This window comes from Passer montanus, unplaced genomic scaffold, assembly GCF_014805655.1.
Source record: "Passer montanus isolate IOZ18808 unplaced genomic scaffold, ASM1480565v1 scaffold62, whole genome shotgun sequence".
Classification (NCBI taxonomy): domain Eukaryota; kingdom Metazoa; phylum Chordata; class Aves; order Passeriformes; family Passeridae; genus Passer; species Passer montanus.
Window position 1 is genome coordinate 1,692,200 of NW_024371260.1, and position 17,936 is coordinate 1,710,135.

Consider the following 17,936-nt stretch of genomic DNA (forward strand, 5'->3'; position numbering starts at 1 on the left):
ATCCCTCTCGTCCTTCCCCTCCCTCTGGCACCTCCTGAGCCCTCCCTCACTCTGACATCAAACTTGGTCCCACACAGCCCTGGGCTGACAAAACAAATCTTTCTCCCTCCCCCTAGGGATGGAACCAATTTTCCTCGTGCTTTACTTGATCCAGCTGTTCCTGCCTTTGTCTGACACTGCTCCAGAGTGGATTTATTCTGCTGCCTTCAATGGGGTTTTGATCTCCTCATCTGGTTTCACTTCCAGCTCCAGTCTCCAAAGACAACCTAGAAAACAAGATTTACCCTGTCCTGTGATTTGTAAGCAAGGGCTGGGTATTTACAGGAAAATTACAATGGGTAAAGTCAGGAAATAAAGTATAAAATAGGAAATAAAGTAGCTGCTGCTAGGATATTAAAAGTAAAATTATATATTATAGGAAAATTAAAATATGGTTAATTTTTCTGGTTTCTCACATTCTGTTTTCAGGTTATTGTAGCTTATGGTTAACACCATTTAGTGGATTGGATTTATTGGATTTTACAATTCCATCAAATTAATCATCAAGTGAAGAAAAGGAATTAAAAGTGACTGTCCTTAAATGTCTGTGGGACTCCACGAGAGAACTTAAAAACACAAGTCAGGAGCCTTCCCATGGGACCCATGAGCATAAACTTAATTGTCACACTTGAATTTTTCCTTCTGACATTTTTCTGTCTCTCTACCAGAAAATCCCAGAGGGGGAAGAGTTTCAGGAAAGAGGCGAGTATTATAATTATAATTATAACAACCCCCTAAATAAACATTTAAATAATTACTCACTGCAACAAGAGAAACTTTGGGAGCATCCAGATCAGAACTTGAGCCAGTCCAGGATCCTGTCTCCAGCATCAGACAGAACCAGACACTTCCAAACAAATTCCAAGAAACTGAAGCCATTATTATTATTAGATAATATGGCCATGAAAAAAAAAAAAAAAGAAAGAAAAAGAAAAAAAAGAAAAGCCTGCTGTTAACTCCACACTGTCCAAGACAGATCCAGAGAAGTGGTTTGTTTCTAGGGAAAAATCCTGGAACCTCCTGGAAGCTCCTAAAACCTCCTGGAATCTCATGGAATTTCATGGGATTTCATGGAATCTCATGGAATCTCATGGAATTTCATGGGATTTCCTGGAGTTCCGTGGAATCTCGTGGAGTCTCCTGGAATCTCATGGAGTCTCCTGGAATCTCATGGAATCCCATGGAATCACATGGAATTTAATGGAATCTCATGGAATTTCATGGAATCTCATGGGAATCTCATGGATTCACATGGAATCACAAGGATTCACATAGAATCTCCTGGAATCTCATGGATTCACATGGAATCACAAGGATTCACATAGAATCTCCTGGAATCTCATGGATTTCATGGACTCTCCTGGAATCTCCTGGAATCACATGGAATCTCCTAGAATCTCATGGAATTTAATTGAATCTCCTGAAATCTCACGGAATCTCCTGGAATTTCATTGAATCTCCTGGAAGAAGGAGCCTTTCCTGTTGTCTCCATCAGGGATCCACCCTGGAAAATGCCTGGCTGGGAGGCCAAATCTGCTCCCAACAGCAAATCCAATATTTTCTCCTTGCCCTGCTCCCTCCCAACCACGGGCAGAACCTTCCAGGCTGCAATTCCAGGGTTTTTTCCGCACTTTTCTGCCTCCCAGCTGTGGCACTGCAGAGGTTACTGCCTGCTCCTCGCAGGGTTTTTGGGAGGGAGCAGATTGCTGTGGTTGCTGCTCTCATGGACTGGATATTTCCTGACTGCAAGGAGCCAAGTCCAGGCTGAAGGAGGCTGAAGTCTCCTAAAATCACCCAAGGGAAGAGCAGCAGCTTCTGTGGGGTTCACAGAGGGGATGAAAGGGACACGTTTAGGGCGTTGTTATAATTATTTTATATATTTTTTTATATATCTGCCTTGTTCTTTCTCTAATCCTGCAGTCTGCAGCCAGCCCTGCTTCCTGGGGCTTTGCTACTCCAAAGACATCCTGCAAAAGCAGCTGTGTCAACATTTTTCCTGGTCTAGGAGCTGAATTTTTAACCAGCTTCTCCACTCGGAGCTGAGCTGTGCTCCCCAGCCTCTCTCCTTCCCCACTCCCAGGAGAATTGGGGATGATTCTCCCAATACCGAGCATCCTTGGCTGCCCACTGCTGACCACAAATCCTGACCAGAGAAAGCAATTTCATGCAGGCAAGGAAAAGGGAATTTCCAGCAGCAGCAGCAGGAGGGGTTTTGCAGGCTCTGCACCTGCCAGCAGATCAGGTCAGCAGCACAAAAAAGGCTCCGTGCTCCCAGAGCCGCCTCTTTTTCGTTGTGGCAAAATGAATTTTCACACCTAATTCACATCTAAAGCAGCGACTCAGGTGGACAGAGCCCTGCTGGAAGTGCAGGGTCGCGAGGGTAATTGGCTGGTGGGAAGTGTTGGATGTCAGAAGTTTCCTCCTCCCCATCTCTTCCATTTTTAGCGTTTTTTTTGTTTTCAGGCTGCACTGAGAGACTTCCCAATAAATCCAGATTGGAGACCAGCAGCCAGAAAAACTGAGCAAGTGTCGGATCGAGAAAAAAGGGGAACTCTCCATCCTTCAGTGCAATTTTTGGGAGGCACTAAGCCTGGCAAACAGGAGTGGAAGTGGCCCCTTCCACCCCATCCTCACATAAATACAGGAATTAAAAAGGAATGCCAGCATTAATGATCTCTTGACACAAATTACAGTACAAGGCCTTGTGTGCAGCGTTTGTCAGCACTCCAGGCTTATCATCAACAACTTCTTTAAATACAGGATGTGGAGTGTTCCACCAGGATCAAAGGAGAAAATACCTGCTCAAGGGAAGAAGAAAGGATTAAATTCCTGGGACAGAAAAGTAGTAGGGAATGCTACAGTTTAGGAATAAATAGTACAAGAGTACAGCTAATTGGCAGTGGCAAAGGCAGCAAGGAAAAAATAAAATAAAATTCAAAATAAAATATGGAAATAAAGAACTTTGCATGGGAACAGCAAAAGAAAGACACAGCAGCTCAGGGTTAATTTACACCAACACCATTTTAATCTTTCACTTCTCTTGAAACCAAATCTTCCAGCTGCCACGAAGCCCTTAAGCAAGCCTGAAATAATCCAGCTTAGAGCAAGAACTGTGAACTGAAAGGACAAAACTGAAAGCCAGCCACAAGGCCAGGCTGCCAAGCAGAGCCTGTCATTACTGCAGGGCTGAACACGCCAGGCACCTCCCAGCCCCAGCATTACCCTGCTTGTTCCCCAGCCACAAACACAAAACCCCCTGGTTTGCCTTCTCTGGAGGGCACAGCCACGATGACAAGGTGATGCTCTCAGCAGATGTTTTTTGGGGTTTTTTTTGTTTCATTTCACTGGAATCCACTGTAATCAGCAGCCACCAAAGCAGCTGGGGCAAACAGGGCTGGAGGATGAGCAGGGCAGAGCTCTGACACCTTTAGGCTGTGGTGGATTAAAAAAAATATATCATGGGAACATGAAATAGCAGAGATATTATAGAGATATAGGGATATAATAGCCAGAAACAGGTGAGGTGCACAGAAATGCCCCACTGCAGTCACTGTGCTGTGCCCGAGCACTCCTCAATCCCAGCACTGCTGATTTTGGAAAAGAGCTCCAAGATTGAGCTGATCACAACCAAAGGGCCACAAAAAGCCCAGCTGGCTTTTAGGTTTTTACAAATTTTCTTTCAAAACAGGCCTGTTTCAAAGGTAAGTAAAACACTCAGTGCTTCAGAGAGCCTCACACCATCACTGAGGTTGAAAAGAGCTCCAAGATTGAGCTGATCACAACCAAAGGGCCACAAAAAGCCCAGCTGGCTTTTAGGTTGTTACAAATTTTCTTTCAAAACAGGCCTGTTTCAAAGGTAAGTAAAACACTCAGTGCTTCAGAGAGCCTCACACCATCACTGAGGTTGAAAAGAGCTCCAAGATTGAGTCCAGCCTCAATCCCCACCTTGTCCCCAGCCCAGAGCCCTGAGAATTGCAGGGACACGTCCAAAATGGGCACTGCAAACCTCCCTGGGCAGCAATTCCCACTTTTAACCACCCTTTCCATGGGGAAATTCCTCCTGACGCTCATGCTGAGCTCCCCTGGTGCAGCCTGAGGCTCCAGTTGGAAGGAAAAGCAGAGGAATGGGAGCAGCAGGTGGGTTTGGGGCTGTGCCCTGCAGCTCCTCGGCTCCCTCCTGCCCTGAATCCCCACCTCCCTCCAAGCCAGGCAGCAGCAATTCATCCGTGTGCACGTCCAGGAATGCAGGAATTGCTGCAGATGGAAATGCTGGGAGGGTTTTGGTGTGCTGAACACGCTGGGCTGTGCAGAGTGTCTGGGACAGAGCTGGATGAGCGGGACAGAGCGAGGAGTTAAACTGCAGCACCCAGGACATTTCCAGCTGTGTGCATTATTCCCATTAATCCATTGCTTGTGTGTCCTTGGAGCAGGTCACAGAGCTCTGGCTGCACCCAAAGGCATCTCCAGAACTCCCTGCATTCCAGCACCCTCGGATGGCACAGCATTTAAACACCTCCTTTGGCTGGAAAGCTTCAGATTCCTGGGATTCATCTCAAAAGCATGAATAAAAACCAGTTAGAAAAACAGAGAAATTGCCCAGGAAACCAACACTGATTTTTTTTTTCTTTTATATTTTTTTATTCCAGACAGAAGCTACCCAAAAAAAACAACTGACCAAGGAGAAATGAGAAAACAACAGGCAGCAAATAAATCAGGGATGGAAAAAGAGACACAAAGCAGCAACTCACAGACGCCCACAGAGCAGGTGTAAATTCTAGTTTTCTGTTAAGTTTAATATTTTTTGGGCATGACCAAACTGTGTGAAGGTAAATCTGAAAAATCACTTCTCTAGAAAAATTATTTTATTGAAAAAAAAAAGTTTTAAGTACTTGAGATGATTGTTTCGATTTAAATGCTGCTAAAAAAGGACTAAAATCACATTAAATGTGTTTTCTGGTCCCTCACTGAGGTGTGCAGGGCTCTCTCTTGGTCACAGCACACTTGGGTCTGTCCCACACAGCACAGGCAGCTCCTGGTAGGAAAAATTTGGAATCTAAACAGACAGGAGCAGGAGGGAGCCATGAACACAAAAGGAAATGAGTCACCCAAACTCACAGCAGTGGCAGGACTGGGAGCAGAGCCTGGACCAGCTGCACAGATTTGGGAAGATTTTGAGAAAAACTCTCATTTTTAACTTTCCACTGGCCCCATTTCATCCTTCCTGCCTCTCAGATCTTCCCACTATTCCCATTCCCTAGGAGTCATTTCTACCTGTTGCTTCTTTACCCCAGTGAAATGACATTTCCTACCTTTTATTTCATCTAAATTATTAAGTATTCATCTCCCAGTCTATTCTGAGGGCTAGGGGTGTCTTCAACATAAGAGTGTTAAAGAAAAAACAGCTCAAAATCCATGAGGGGATGGAAAAAGGTGCAGCTCTGAATTGGAGTGACAGCAATCAGAGCTCCAGGAGAGGCTCTGCTCATGTATCTGCATCTCTTAATCCTTCCCTAAGGTCCACAGCAGCAGCCACCAACTGGATTTTCCTTAAAAATCAGGATTTTCTTCAAGGCCACTTGAAACTGAGTGCTCCAAAAGCTTCTAAATTTATACAGAAGATCCCCCAAAATCAACTTTTGAACCTGGAGTGCCTGAGACAGAAGAGTGTCCAAGGCATGACACGGGACTGACTCACTGCCATGTGCTTCTGGAGCATCTCGAGCTTTCCCAAATCCACAAAAAATCCATCAGGCTGCACTTTGGGGGATGGATCCGCAGCCCTGGTCCAGTTTGGAAGCTGGCAGACAGCAGGAGGCTCAGAGGAAATGGCTGAGGCATCAAATCACCCTTTGAAATGTGCTCAGCCCCTGGGACTGTCCCCAGCAATGGGGGAGAAAGCAGCAGCTCCTGGCTGCTCCTCATCCACTGTCTGAATTCTCCAGCCTGGGAAAAGCTCCAGCCACAGCACCCAGCACTGCTCAGACTGAATTTCACTCCTCCAGCTAAAATCAGATTTCTCCAACCTAAGAAAATCTCAAACCACAGCACCCAGCACTGCTCAAACTGAATTTCACTCCTCCAATAAATCAGATTTCTCCAGCCTGGAAAAAGCTCAAGCCACAGCACCCAGCATGAATTTCACTCCTCCAACAGGCACCATTAAATCAGATTTCTCTCAGCTACGAAAAGCTCAAGCCACAGCACCCAGCTCTGCTCATTCCTGTGAGGAACAAGAAAATTCTGGGAGTCCTCAGGAGCTGAGAGCTGACATTTTGTGTCCCCTCTGTGGCCACCAGCGCTGTGCCTCAAAGCACATTTTGTGGCCTCTCTGCACGTGGGAACAGGAGGTTTTGACACTAATTGCAGCCCATCCATTGCACCCGCCTAAAATAATTAAGCAGTGGGATTCCAGCTTATTTTGAGATCAGAAATGACTGGGAAAAGAGTGGGAAAATTAATGGGTTGGTCCTGAAGAGGGTGCTCAAAGGTGCCTCCCAGAGTTGTGTTATTTACCTCAGCTCTGCAGGCTGTTTCATTAAAAATAAAAATACTTTGGGTGAAAAGAAGTTGCTTTCCATAATTCAGTGTAATCCTGCTGCCAAATTTAGACACATAAACATGGAGCCTGGTCAGCTTTTAAGGGGAGTCTGTGTGAAAAGTGTATTTGCTCAGGATTAACCCAAGAGGACTCTGGCAACCATAATTTTAGCTGAAATCTCCAGGGTGCTGCTTGCTTTGCCTCCTTTAAAAATCGTGAGAGTTCCCACTCCACTTTGGGGATGACGGCACATGTGGAAATCCCAATTTCTCCCTCAGAAAAAGGTGGGAAATAGGGAAATCCATATTTCTCCTTCAGAAAAACATGGAAATGCAGTTCCTCAGAACAAGGTGCAAATGCAATTTCTCCCACAGAACAATGTGAAAACTCATATTCCTTTCTCAGAACATTGTGGAAATGCAATTTCTCCCTCAGAACAAGATGGAAATGCAATTTCTTCCACAGAACAATGTGAAAATTCATATTCCTTTCTCAGAACATTGTGGAAATGCAATTTCTCCCTCAGAACAGTTTGAAAATGCATATTTCTCCCTCAGAACAAAACGGAAATGCAACTTTTCCCTCAGAACAAGATGGAAATGCATATTTCTCCCTCAGAACAAGGTGGAAATGCATAGTTTTCCCTCAGAACAGTTTGAAAATGCATATTTCTCCCTCAGAACAAGGTGGAAATGCAATTTCTCCCTCAGAACATGGTGGAAATGCATATTTTTCCCTCAGAACAGTTTGAAAATAGATATTTGTCTCTCAGAACAAGGTGGAAATGCAATTTCTCCCTCAGAACAAAGTGGAAATTAATATTCCTCCCTCAGAACAAGGTAGAAATGCAATTCCTCCCTCAGAACAAGATGGAAATGCAATTTCTCCCTCAGAACAAGATGGAAATTCTGGTGAGCAGTCCCAGACTTACCCTGGGGATGATCCTGGTGCTGCTGGGCAGATCCCAGCTGGCTGTGCCATGTCACCTTGGCCTGGCTGTGCCACCTTGGCCTGGCTGTGCCATGTCTCCCTGGCCTGGCTGTGCCACCTTGGCCTGGCTGTGCCATGTCTCCCTGGCCTGGCTGTGCCACCTTGACCTGGCTGTGCCATGTCTCCCTGGCCTGGCTGTGTCACCATGGCCTAGCTGTGCCACCTTGACCTGTCTGTGCCATGTCACTCTGGCCTGGCAGTGTCACCCTGACCTGTCTGTGCCACCCGGGCCTGGCAGTGTCACCCTGACCTGTTTGTGTCACCCTGGCCTGCCTGTGCCATGTCACCCTGGCCTGGCTGTGCCATCCTGACCTATCTGTGCCACCATGGCCTAGCTGTGCCACCTTGACCTGGCAGTGCCATGTTACCCTGGCCTGGCTGTGCCATGTCACCCTGGCCTGGCTGTGTCACCCTGACCTGTCTGTGTCACCCTGACCTGGCTGTGCCACCCTGGCCTGTCTGTGCCACCTTGACCTGGCTCTGCCATGTCACCCTGACCTGGCAGTGTCACTCTGGCCTGGCAGTGCCCCCTGGCCTGGCAGTGCCCCCTGGCCTGGCTGTGCCATGTCACCCTGACCTGTCTGTGTCACCCTGACCTGTCTGTGCCACCCTGGCCTGTCTGTGCCACCTTGACCTGGCTCTGCCATGTCACCCTGGCCTGGCAGTGTCACTCTGGCCTGTGTGTGCCCCCCTGGCCTGGCAGTGCCCGTGCTGCCAGCAGGGACCCCTCAGTCCCTGGCACAGCCCCGAGCCAGGCGGGGTGAGGCAGTGAGTAACTGCTGCTGCTGCTGCTGCTGCTCGCCCTTTGCTGACTCCAGCTCCATTTCCTTCAGCTCTTTTTTCCTGCAGCTTTAAGCAGTTCCTCACTGGCTGCTGCTAAAACTCAGCCAGATCATCCTAATTCCCTTAAAACACAAAAATCTGTTAATTTTTCACCTGCTGTGCCAACTCCTTGCTCACAATTCCACGTCCTTGTATTGACACCAATCATTTTACAAGTGAGAAAGGAATTCCAAAGGTGCTGAGATGCTCCAGGAGTGTTTTTTTCCCAGATCAAAGGCAGTAAAATTCCCTCAGCCAACACCTGCCTGAGCAGCACCAGGCCTCAATTACTAAACAGGTAAAAAAACCCCTCATTTTTTAACATTTTCTACTTCAAACCAAATTTTAGCCACTTCTATTTAGCTTTGTCAGTGCTACTGTCCGTTCCAACTCCCCTTCTTCCTATAATTTTGCAGAAAATAAAGTTACTTTCAAGGGGGACAAGTCTCAGTTTTAGAGTTCTTAGTGTCCATGCAGGGAGCAAGACAAAAAAAATCCCTAAATCAGGGATTTGACCCAAAAGTGATGTATCAGCTGGTTTCTTAAATTCTCTGACTCACAGAACTCCTTGTTTCAATTTTATTCATCAGTTTTGTAGGGAAAATCAAGCAAGAATGGATTCTTCCACAGGAAAACCAGCACCCTGTGTTTGCTCCAAGCTACCTCAGATGTTTACAGCAGCGACAGTTATTGATATTTTTATTTATTTATTTAAGAAGCAGTAGGAAAAAACCACCAAAAAACCACTTTTCAAACCCATTTCCCAAACGCTCCAGGCTGGGCACTGCGTGCTGTTATTTTTGGAGAGTTCCAGCCCAAATGAGCCCAAACCAAGATGTTTTCCTGGAAAACAGGAGCAGCACGAACGGTGAAAAGAAAAGATGGCATCTGAGCCAGGCCCAGGTGCTGTTTGCAGGTCAGTAATTGCACTCAGCCAGGTTTTTTTTGGTGGGAACAAGGCTGGTTTGTTCAGTTGGGAACCTCTGGAGCAGGGATCAGTCCCACCAAAGCACAGCTGGCTCTGGGATGTGAGGAGCAGCTCACAGCCAACGTAACCAACTTTTGGGTTTTCCACATCAAAGTGGCCCCATCAGCTCACCAGAGTAAAGGCACCCACTGTTCCTGCTCGGGGTTATTAAATTTATTAATTATTAATGGTACTGTTAATGCCCTGAAAGGTGTTTTGTACACCCAGTGCAATAAACATCCCCTGATGTTGGCTGATTTACTCCCTTTTGGGGCTGGAGCCTATTGGTGGAAGAAAGAACAGTTCTTACAATAAAAATATCAGAACAACTCTTTTTTTTTTGCAGAGAAATTTTCCAGCAGCAAAAAAAATCCTCTCCCTCTGATGCCAAAAAACCCCCAAAACAAAACCAACCAACCAAAAAACCAAACCCAAAGCAAACAAAAACCCCACAAACAACAACAAACAAAACCCAAATAGAAATAAACCCCACACACACAAAAAAACCAAAACATGCTCAAAAAACCAAATTTTAGGCACACCAGCTGTCAGAAGCCAATACAACAGGAAGAATATTTCTCTTTATTTCTCTTTTTGCTGCTCCAGTTGTGTGCAGCAGCATCATGAATCTCCTGCTTCAATCCTAAAAATCTCCTGTCATTTCCAACACCTCATCTGGAGCACCCAGCAATTTTCCAGTTATATAAAATACTGGAAATTGATCTAGGCTTTTAGGAAAAAGCTGCAGGAAGCAGTTATTTCCCATTTTCCCCCTTCCCATATACAATCATCCTGATTCTCAGCTGGAATGTGTTTTTTAAGTTCAACTGGATTTATTTGTGGCTGAAATAACTTTTATTTTATGTCCAGAAGCCTCTAAAAAACCTCAAGAATCCATGCTGGTGTCATGGAACACTACATTTTCTATACAAGACTCTTAAAAATGGATTTAATTCTTACTCTGGTAAGAATCATTGCTCTCCAAGTCAAAATCCTGTTTGCCAGGAACTGTTACTTGCTAACATGTAAAATAAATTGTATTTTTGCCACTGCCATTGCTGGGCTCTGAGCTTTCCAAAATGGGGCAACACCCTCCACATTTGCAATGGGATTTGGTTCAGAGAAACAAAATTCAGTTTTTATTCCCTCCAAGTCAGCTACTTCCTATTTTAGAGCCAACTCATTCCAGCCAAACCTGATCAGAGAGGAAATTCCTGAATTTCTTCTGTTCAGCTGAGCTTGCTGCCTGCCTAGAATCCAAGAATTAGGGAAAAATGCGAGACATTAGGTTTATATTCCAATTTTCAGGGACCTTTCCAGCCCAATCAGTGACATAAAATGCACTGAGTTATCTCCAAGCTCCATAATGAATTTATCTGGTTTTCAACCATTTCCTCTCAGAACAGCAAAATAATGGAAATCTTCAATATTTGGGCAATTTTACAGCAAAGCTTTCCTGTTTGCAGCTTTGTTTTTGTTACCACAGCTACACAAGCACATAAACCTTTGTTAAGTGTGCAGATTCAGATATTTTGGAGAGGAAAAGCAGCTCCTAATAAAACTTTGTGAGAATATCCTGGACTCATGCTCCCCCTACAGAAAATCAGGGGCATTTTCCACCTCTCTCTTCAGTGAATTTCAATTTCCAAGAACACTGAAGGAAGCTGACACAGCCCTGGGGTGTAAAACCTGATTATTGCCTTGTCAGACAAGAGTTTTTCCACATGGAAAACACAAATCCTGGGAGATTTAAGATGTTAGGAAGGAATTCTTGCCTGTGAGGGGTGGAAAGGCCCAGAGAAGCTCAGGATGTCCTGAACTGCACCTCGTGCAGCAATGATTTCCAGATTATTTCCCTTCCTTTCAGTTTATTCTCTCCTAGCAGAAAAAAGGGAATTATTTTCAGGGAGTTTCCCAGCTCATCCTTTCCCCCCTCAGCCCACTCCAACTCTTTTGCCAAAATACAAAAATTAAATCACACTGAACCACCCAGAAGTGCCTCAAAGCCCAAAAAGAAAAGCAGAACCCAAAGCAGAACCCAGAGAAAAAGTCCTCTGTCAGGGTTTATTTTAAACACCTGTATTTTTCACAACTCTCTTCGACCATGCAAAAGCAGCTGATTGTATCAGGCTTGTCTCAGGCACAGAAGTTTTTGTACTTAATGAATAATTAGCTCTGAGCTTTGACCAATATCTGGATGTTTTACATGACAGGGGTCAGTCAAAGACAAAAAAAGAACCATTTTTTATTAACACAAAAAGAAATGTGCCTTTTAAGGATGCTCACAAGGCTCCACATAAGAGACAAGAGAACAAAAGCTCCTGCAGGTAAATTCCATGGAATTCTGATCCCATTCCCACCCCACCACAACTCTCAGGAAAACCCCAACCTTTCTGCAGCAAGGCTGTGAAAGAATCCAATTTAGAAAAGAACTTTTTTGTGCCATATAAACAACAGGAATTCTTTCACTGATCCCTTCTCCCACACCTGATTTTTCTTAGGTTCAGCCTCGTCTCAAAGAGAGACTCCAGAAATTCAGCAATGACCACAGGAAAGAGCTCCCACCTCTCCTTTGGGGAGGAAAAGCTGCCAGTTTGCCCTTGGAAAACTCCTTCCTACCGTTTTCATCACAATCAGAAAAAGGTTAAATGGCATCAACATACTTAAATATTTTTTTAATTACAATTGCAGGTTAAAATTTGTGACAGGTGGGGTTTTTTTTTTATCGCTTGGAACTCCTCAGGTAGATCTTGGGGGTTTGCCACCCTGCAGGAGCACTTTTCAAGCCAGCTTTTTTCCAGATGCGCTCCAAATCTTTCTCAAATTTTATCTAAAATAGGAAAAAAAGAGAGAAAAAATGGTAACACAGCTTAGAAACAACAGCCACTGCCCACGTGTCCCAAGGACAGTGTAGGTGTAACACACACAAAGGAAACAAAGGTTTTAAGTGTCAAAATATTGAATTTTACTGCAGAAAAATACATCAGAAGACATTAAAATGCACAGGGATTTTGGCAGTATCATTTTAAAGTCCTGTGCAAGGAAAACTGAGAAGGTGGACAACGAAATGGTAAGGAAAAAGGAAAATAAGAGGATTTTACAGAATTCACTGCAAAACCGAAGCAGTGGAATTACAATTAACCCTAATTTGCATCTGGTCAAGGTGACAATTCCTAGAGAATTAACTAAATTATATTCCACAAAAGGAAAACATGCCCAGCTTCAACAACCCCCCATGTCTTCCCTCACCCCTTCTAGTAAAGTAACAGGTTCTATTAAAAAAAAAAAAAAAGAAAAAAAAGAAACACTTGAGGATGGTGGCAAGAGAGGGGAGAAATGAAGATTAAAGCATTCTCCCTGAGCCAGGGTGGACACATGAATTCATCCTTCACACAAATATGAAATTCATCTCCATTAATCACACATAGTTCTAAATTACTGTCATGGAAGAAAAATTAAGCCCAGCAATTATCACATTTATGTTTGGAATCACAGAATCCCTGAGGCTGGGAAGGATCTCTGAGATCTCATCAGCTGTGAGTGATGTCCACCCTGTCACCTGCAGCGAGTGCCACATCCAGGAATTCCTGGGACACCTCCAGGGATGGGGACTCCAAATCTCCCTGGGCAGCTCCTGGACATCCTTTCCATGGGGAAATTCCTGCTGGTGCCCAAGCTGACCCTCCCCTGGCACAGCTTCAGGCTAAATAAATAAAATAAAGCTACATTCAAAGGGGACAAGTCTCAGTTTTAGAGTTCTTAGTGTCCATGCAGGGAGCAAGACAAAAAAAATCCCTAAATCAGGGATTTGACCCAAAAGTGATGTATCAGCTGGTTTCTTAAATTCTCTGACTCACAGAACTCCTTGTTTCAATTTTATTCATCAGTTTTGTAGGGAAAAATCAAGCAAAACAAGCTGATTTTTCAAGGTAATTTTTCACTAAATCCATTACCCAACACCTAAACAGAAGCTGGTTTTCTTAAATTCTCTCACTCACAGAACTCCTTGCTTCCGTTTTATTCCTCAGTTTTGTACGTAAAATCAAGCAAGACAAGCTGATTTTCCAAGCTCAATTTCCCCTAAATCCACTTAAATCCACCACCCAACACCTGAACAGAAGCTGGGCTGATGTGTGGGCACATTTCTGCCGGGGAGCTCCCCCTCCCCTGAGCTCACCTGACGCCTCTTCTTGCGCCCCTCCTTTATCCTCCTGCGGATGAACTTCCTCCTCTTGAGCAGCTTCTTGTACTTGTGCCTGTTCATTTTCCTCCTGCGGATCTTCAGCACGTTCCTGCAGTGCACCTTGTCACCCAGGCCTGCCTCTCCTTCCTCCACAACCGCTGTGCCAGCAGCAGGGGGACACTCCAAGGGCTGCGGCTTTTCATGGCCGGCTTCTCCCCGCGCGCCCTCGGCTCTGGGCAGGGAGTACCTGACGGTCAGCCAGCTCTCCAAGGGGCTGATGGAGAGTTTCCTGGGAATGAGGATCTCCTCCAGCTCGGGGTCCAGCGTGTGCCACTGCTGGGGCTGGGCCCCGCTGGTGTTGGGGGGCTGGGTGCTGTAGCGCGCGCACGGAGAGCGGCAGCACAGGAACGACGACACCGACCTGGGCAGGAGGTGCCCTTGGGGAGAAAGGGAGAAAATTTGCCCTCAAAAGGCAGAATTTTCCAGGGGAAAAGCTCTGCCCAGCTCTCAAACTGCCTGTTTGTCCTTAAAAAGGGAAACAGAGAGATCTGGCCAGAGCAAGCTGATAAAGGGAGACGCGCTCACAGAAGTTGTATCGGCATCAGAAAAGCAAGGGAGGGTTTTCAGCTTTAACTACAGTGCTGCCATGCTAAAAATGTTGTGTATTTTACTGGGTAAGCTGCCCAGGCAGAGCAGGGTGGAGGTTCCCCTTCAGTGGGAGGTGAAAGGAGTGGAATTCCATGGTATTCAAAGGTTCTCCTTCACGGGGGGAGCAGAAAGTGGAATTCCGTGGTCTTTAGGGTTCCCCTTCACTGGGAGGTGAAAGGGATGGAATTCCATGGTCTTTAAGGTTCTCCTTCACTGGGAGCTGTCCCTGCCCAGCAGGAGTTGGAATTCCATGGTATTCAAGGTTCTCCTTCACTGGAAGGAGCAGGGAGTGGAATTGCGTGGTCTTTAAGGTTCCTCTTCACTGGCAGGTGAAAGGGATGGAATTCCATGGGTTCCCCTTCACTGGGAGGTGAAAGGGATGGAATTCCATGGTCTTTAAGTTCCCTCTTCACTGGGAGGTGAAAGGGATGGAATTCCATGGTCTTTAAGGTTCCCCTTCACTGGGAGGTGAAGGGGGTGGAATTCCATGCTCTTTAAGGTTCTCCTTCACTGGGAGCTGTCCCTGCCCAACAGGATTTGGAATTCCATGGTATTCAAGGTTCTCCTTCACTGGAAGGAGCAGGGAGTGGAATTCCATGGTCTTTAAGGTTCCTCTTCACTGGGAGGTGAAAGGGATGGAATTCCATGGGTTCCCCTTCACTGGGAGGTGAAAGGGATGGAATTCCATGGTATTCAAGGTTCTCCTTCACTGGGAGCTGTCCCTGCCCAGGAGGAGTTTGGAATTCCACAGTGTTTAAGGTTCTCCTTCACTGGGGGTGAAAGGGATGGAATTCCATGGTCTTTAAGGCTCCCCTTCACTGGGAGCTGGAGGAGTTGGAATTCCAGGGGTTCCCTTTCACTGGGAGGTGAAAGGGATGGAATTCCATGGTCTTTAAGGTTCCCCTTCACTGAGAGGTTTCCCTGCCCAGCAGGAGTTTGGAATTCCACAGTGTTTAAGATTCTCCTTCACTGGGAGGTGAAAGGGATGGAATTCCATGGTATTCAAGGTTCTCCTTCACTGGGAGCTGTCCCTGCCCAGGAGGAGTTTGGAATTCCACAGTGTTTAAGGTTCTCCTTCACTGGGGGTGAAAGGGATGGAATTCCATGGTCTTTAAGGTTCCCCTTCACTGGGAGCTGGAAGAGTTGGAATTCCATGGGTTCCCCTTCACTGGGAGGTGACAGGGATGAAATTCCATGCTCTTTAAGGTTCCCCTTCACTGGGAGCTGTCCCTGCCCAGCAGGAGTTTGGAATTCCACAGTGTTTAAGGTTCCCCTTCAGTGGGAGCTGAAGGAGTTGGAATTCCATGGTCTTTAGGGTTCCTTTTCCCTGGTAGCTGTCCCTGCCCAGCAGGAGTTGGAATTCCATGGTATTTAAGATTCCCCTTCAGTGGGAGGTGACAGGGATGGAATTCCATGGTCTTTAAGGCTGTCCTTCACTGAGAGGTTTCCCTGCCCAGCAGGAGTTTGGAGTTCCATGTTCTTTAAGATTTCCCTTCACTGGGAGGTGACAGGGATGGAATTCCATGGTCTTTAAGGCTGTCCTTCACTGAGAGGTTTCCCTGCCCAGCAGGAGTTTGGAATTCCAGGCTCTTTAAGGCCCCTTCCAGCCCAAACCCTTCCATGATCCAGTGAAGTGGAACGTCCTTGTGCTTTAATTTGGAATGGTAAGGGAGGGTTTGCTGTATCAAACCTCTCTGCTGCTAAGGAATCTTCTCCTAAGGTCAAACCAAAGCCACACCATACACACATAAAAAATCAGAGACATAAAAACATTTGACAACCACTGACTCAACAAGATCCTCCTCTCTCCTGCATTGCTTGGTGGAAAAAAAAACCTTCTGGGAGCCCAATTACGCCAGGAAAATAAACCCAAACAAACACAATTTTTGGCCACACAATACCAATTTACCTGCAATTCTCGAAGCCTTCAGTAACTGGGAACTCAGCCGTGATATTAACATTTTGTTTCTCTTTGTTCACTGGCAGAGCCAGCAATGACTGTTCGAATAAGAACATTTATTTCAGTAATGCAAACATGCAGCATTAAAAAACCTTCCCTATTCAACCCCACATGCCCAAAAGACAGGCTGAGACCCTAAACATCCTCCTGGTTTTACCCGCAGTCTACCGGGCTCTGCTGTGGGGGTCAAGCACAGGAGCAGCCGAGCCGTGGAGGCGATTTATTAACAAATAACTAATATTTAACTTTAAAAACACGGCTGCCTGGCACAGCCCCGCTCCACCCTACGGCCGGTAGGAGCAGCCGCGCGGCATAAAAACCGGCTGTCACCGAGGGGCCGCCTCGTTCCCCTCAGCCCTGCCGGCACTGCCGGCGCTGCCCCGCCCCGGGCGGGGTCCGCACGGAGCCCCCGAGCCGCGGAGCTCGCCCTCCCCTCACGGCCCCGCCGCCGCGGCCGCCATCACCCACCGGCCCCGCCGCCACCGGAACTTCCGGCCGGCCGCAGCGCCCCCTGGCGGCGCGCGCGGGCAACGGCCCCTCACGGCCCCTCAGGGGCCCGCGAGGGGCGGGTGGCGGTCCCGCGTGAGACTTTGTGGTTCTTCATGGTCCCTCACGGGCGTTTATCGTCCCTCACGGCCCTTCAGGGTCCCTCACGGCCCCTCAGGGGCCCGCGAGGGGCGGGTGGCGGTCCCGCGTGAGACTTTGTGGTTCTTCATGGTCCTTTAGGAGCCTTTATGGTCTCTCACGGGCGTTCAGAGTCCTTCACAGCCCCTCAGGGGCCCGCGAGGGGCCGGTGTCAGTCCCGCGTGGGACTTTATGGTTCTTCATGGTCCCTCACAGCCCCTCAGGGTCCCTCACGGCCCCTCAGAGTCCCTCAAGGGGCCCGTGTCGATCCCTCGTGGACTTTATGGTTCTTCATGGTCCCTCACAGTCCTTCAGGGTCCCTCATGGCACTTTATGGCCTTCATGGCCCCTCAGGGGCGTTTATGGCCCTTCATGGTCCCTCAGGGTGCCAATCTGGGTTCCTCACAGGATTTTATGGCCCTTCATGGGTCCCTCACAGCCCCCTGTGATTCCCTGAAGGATTCTGTGATGCTGTGAAGGGTTCTGTGATTCCCTGAGGGTTCTGTGATTCTGTGAAGGGTTCTGTGATTCCCTGAAGGATTCCGTGATGCTGTGAAGGGTTCTGTGAAGGATTTTGTGATTCTCTGAAGGGTTCTGTGATTCCCTGAGGGTTCTGTGATTCCCAGGAGGGTTCTGTGATTCCCTGAGGGTTCTGTGGTGCTGTGAAGGGTTCTTTGAAGGATTTTGTAATTCTCTGAATGGTTCTGTGATTCCCTGAAGGAATCTCTGAGGGGTTCTGTGATTCCCTGAAGGATTCTCTGAAGGGTTCTGTGATTCCCCGAGGGCTCTGTGATTCCCTGAAGGAATCTCTGAGGGGTTCTGTGATTCCCTGAAGGAATCTCTGAAGGGTTCTGTGATTCCCTGAGGGTTCTCTGAGGGGTTCTGTGATTCCCTGGAGGGTTTTGTGATTCCCTGGACGGTTCTGTGATTCCCTGAAGGATTCTCTGAAGGGTTCTGTGATTCCCTGAAGGATTCCCTGAGGGTTCTGTGATTCCCTGAAGGATCCCCTGAGGGTTCTGTGATTCCCTGAAACCCTTTATAGTCCCTCATAGCCCTTCATGGTCCCTCATGGGACTTTATGGCCTTCATGGCCCCTCACGGGCATTTATGGCCCTTCATGGCCCCTCACGGTGCCGATCTGGGTTCCTCATAGGACTTTATGGCA

At 47.0% G+C, this 17,936-nt stretch overlaps 1 protein-coding gene and 1 long non-coding RNA gene across 4 annotated transcripts; one reads left to right on the forward strand and one right to left on the reverse strand.

Annotated features, from left to right (window-relative positions):
• Positions 1-11,406: 11,406 nt before the first annotated feature.
• Positions 11,407-16,662, reverse strand: AURKAIP1 (aurora kinase A interacting protein 1). Of its 2 annotated transcripts, none has more exons than XM_039727733.1 (4): positions 16,616-16,662; positions 16,097-16,185; positions 13,534-13,976; positions 11,407-12,186 (listed from the first exon to the last, which is right to left on the reverse strand). In XM_039727733.1, the coding sequence occupies exons 2-4, from the start codon at positions 16,146-16,148 to the stop codon at positions 12,079-12,081; spliced, it is 603 nt and encodes a 200-aa protein (XP_039583667.1). In that variant the 5' UTR covers positions 16,149-16,185; positions 16,616-16,662; the 3' UTR covers positions 11,407-12,078. The 2 variants fall into 2 exon arrangements, with proteins under 2 accessions (XP_039583667.1, XP_039583668.1); XM_039727734.1 differs by lacking the exon at positions 16,616-16,662 and adding an exon at positions 16,305-16,563 and having other exon boundaries at positions 11,582-12,186.
• LOC120511100 lies at positions 13,996-15,179 on the forward strand. Of its 2 annotated transcripts, none has more exons than XR_005629670.1 (3): positions 13,996-14,358; positions 14,558-14,637; positions 14,886-15,179. It is a non-coding gene; the product is annotated as an uncharacterized LOC120511100 (long non-coding RNA). The 2 variants fall into 2 exon arrangements; XR_005629671.1 differs by lacking the exon at positions 14,886-15,179 and adding an exon at positions 14,687-14,751.
• Positions 16,663-17,936: the final 1,274 nt, after the last annotated feature.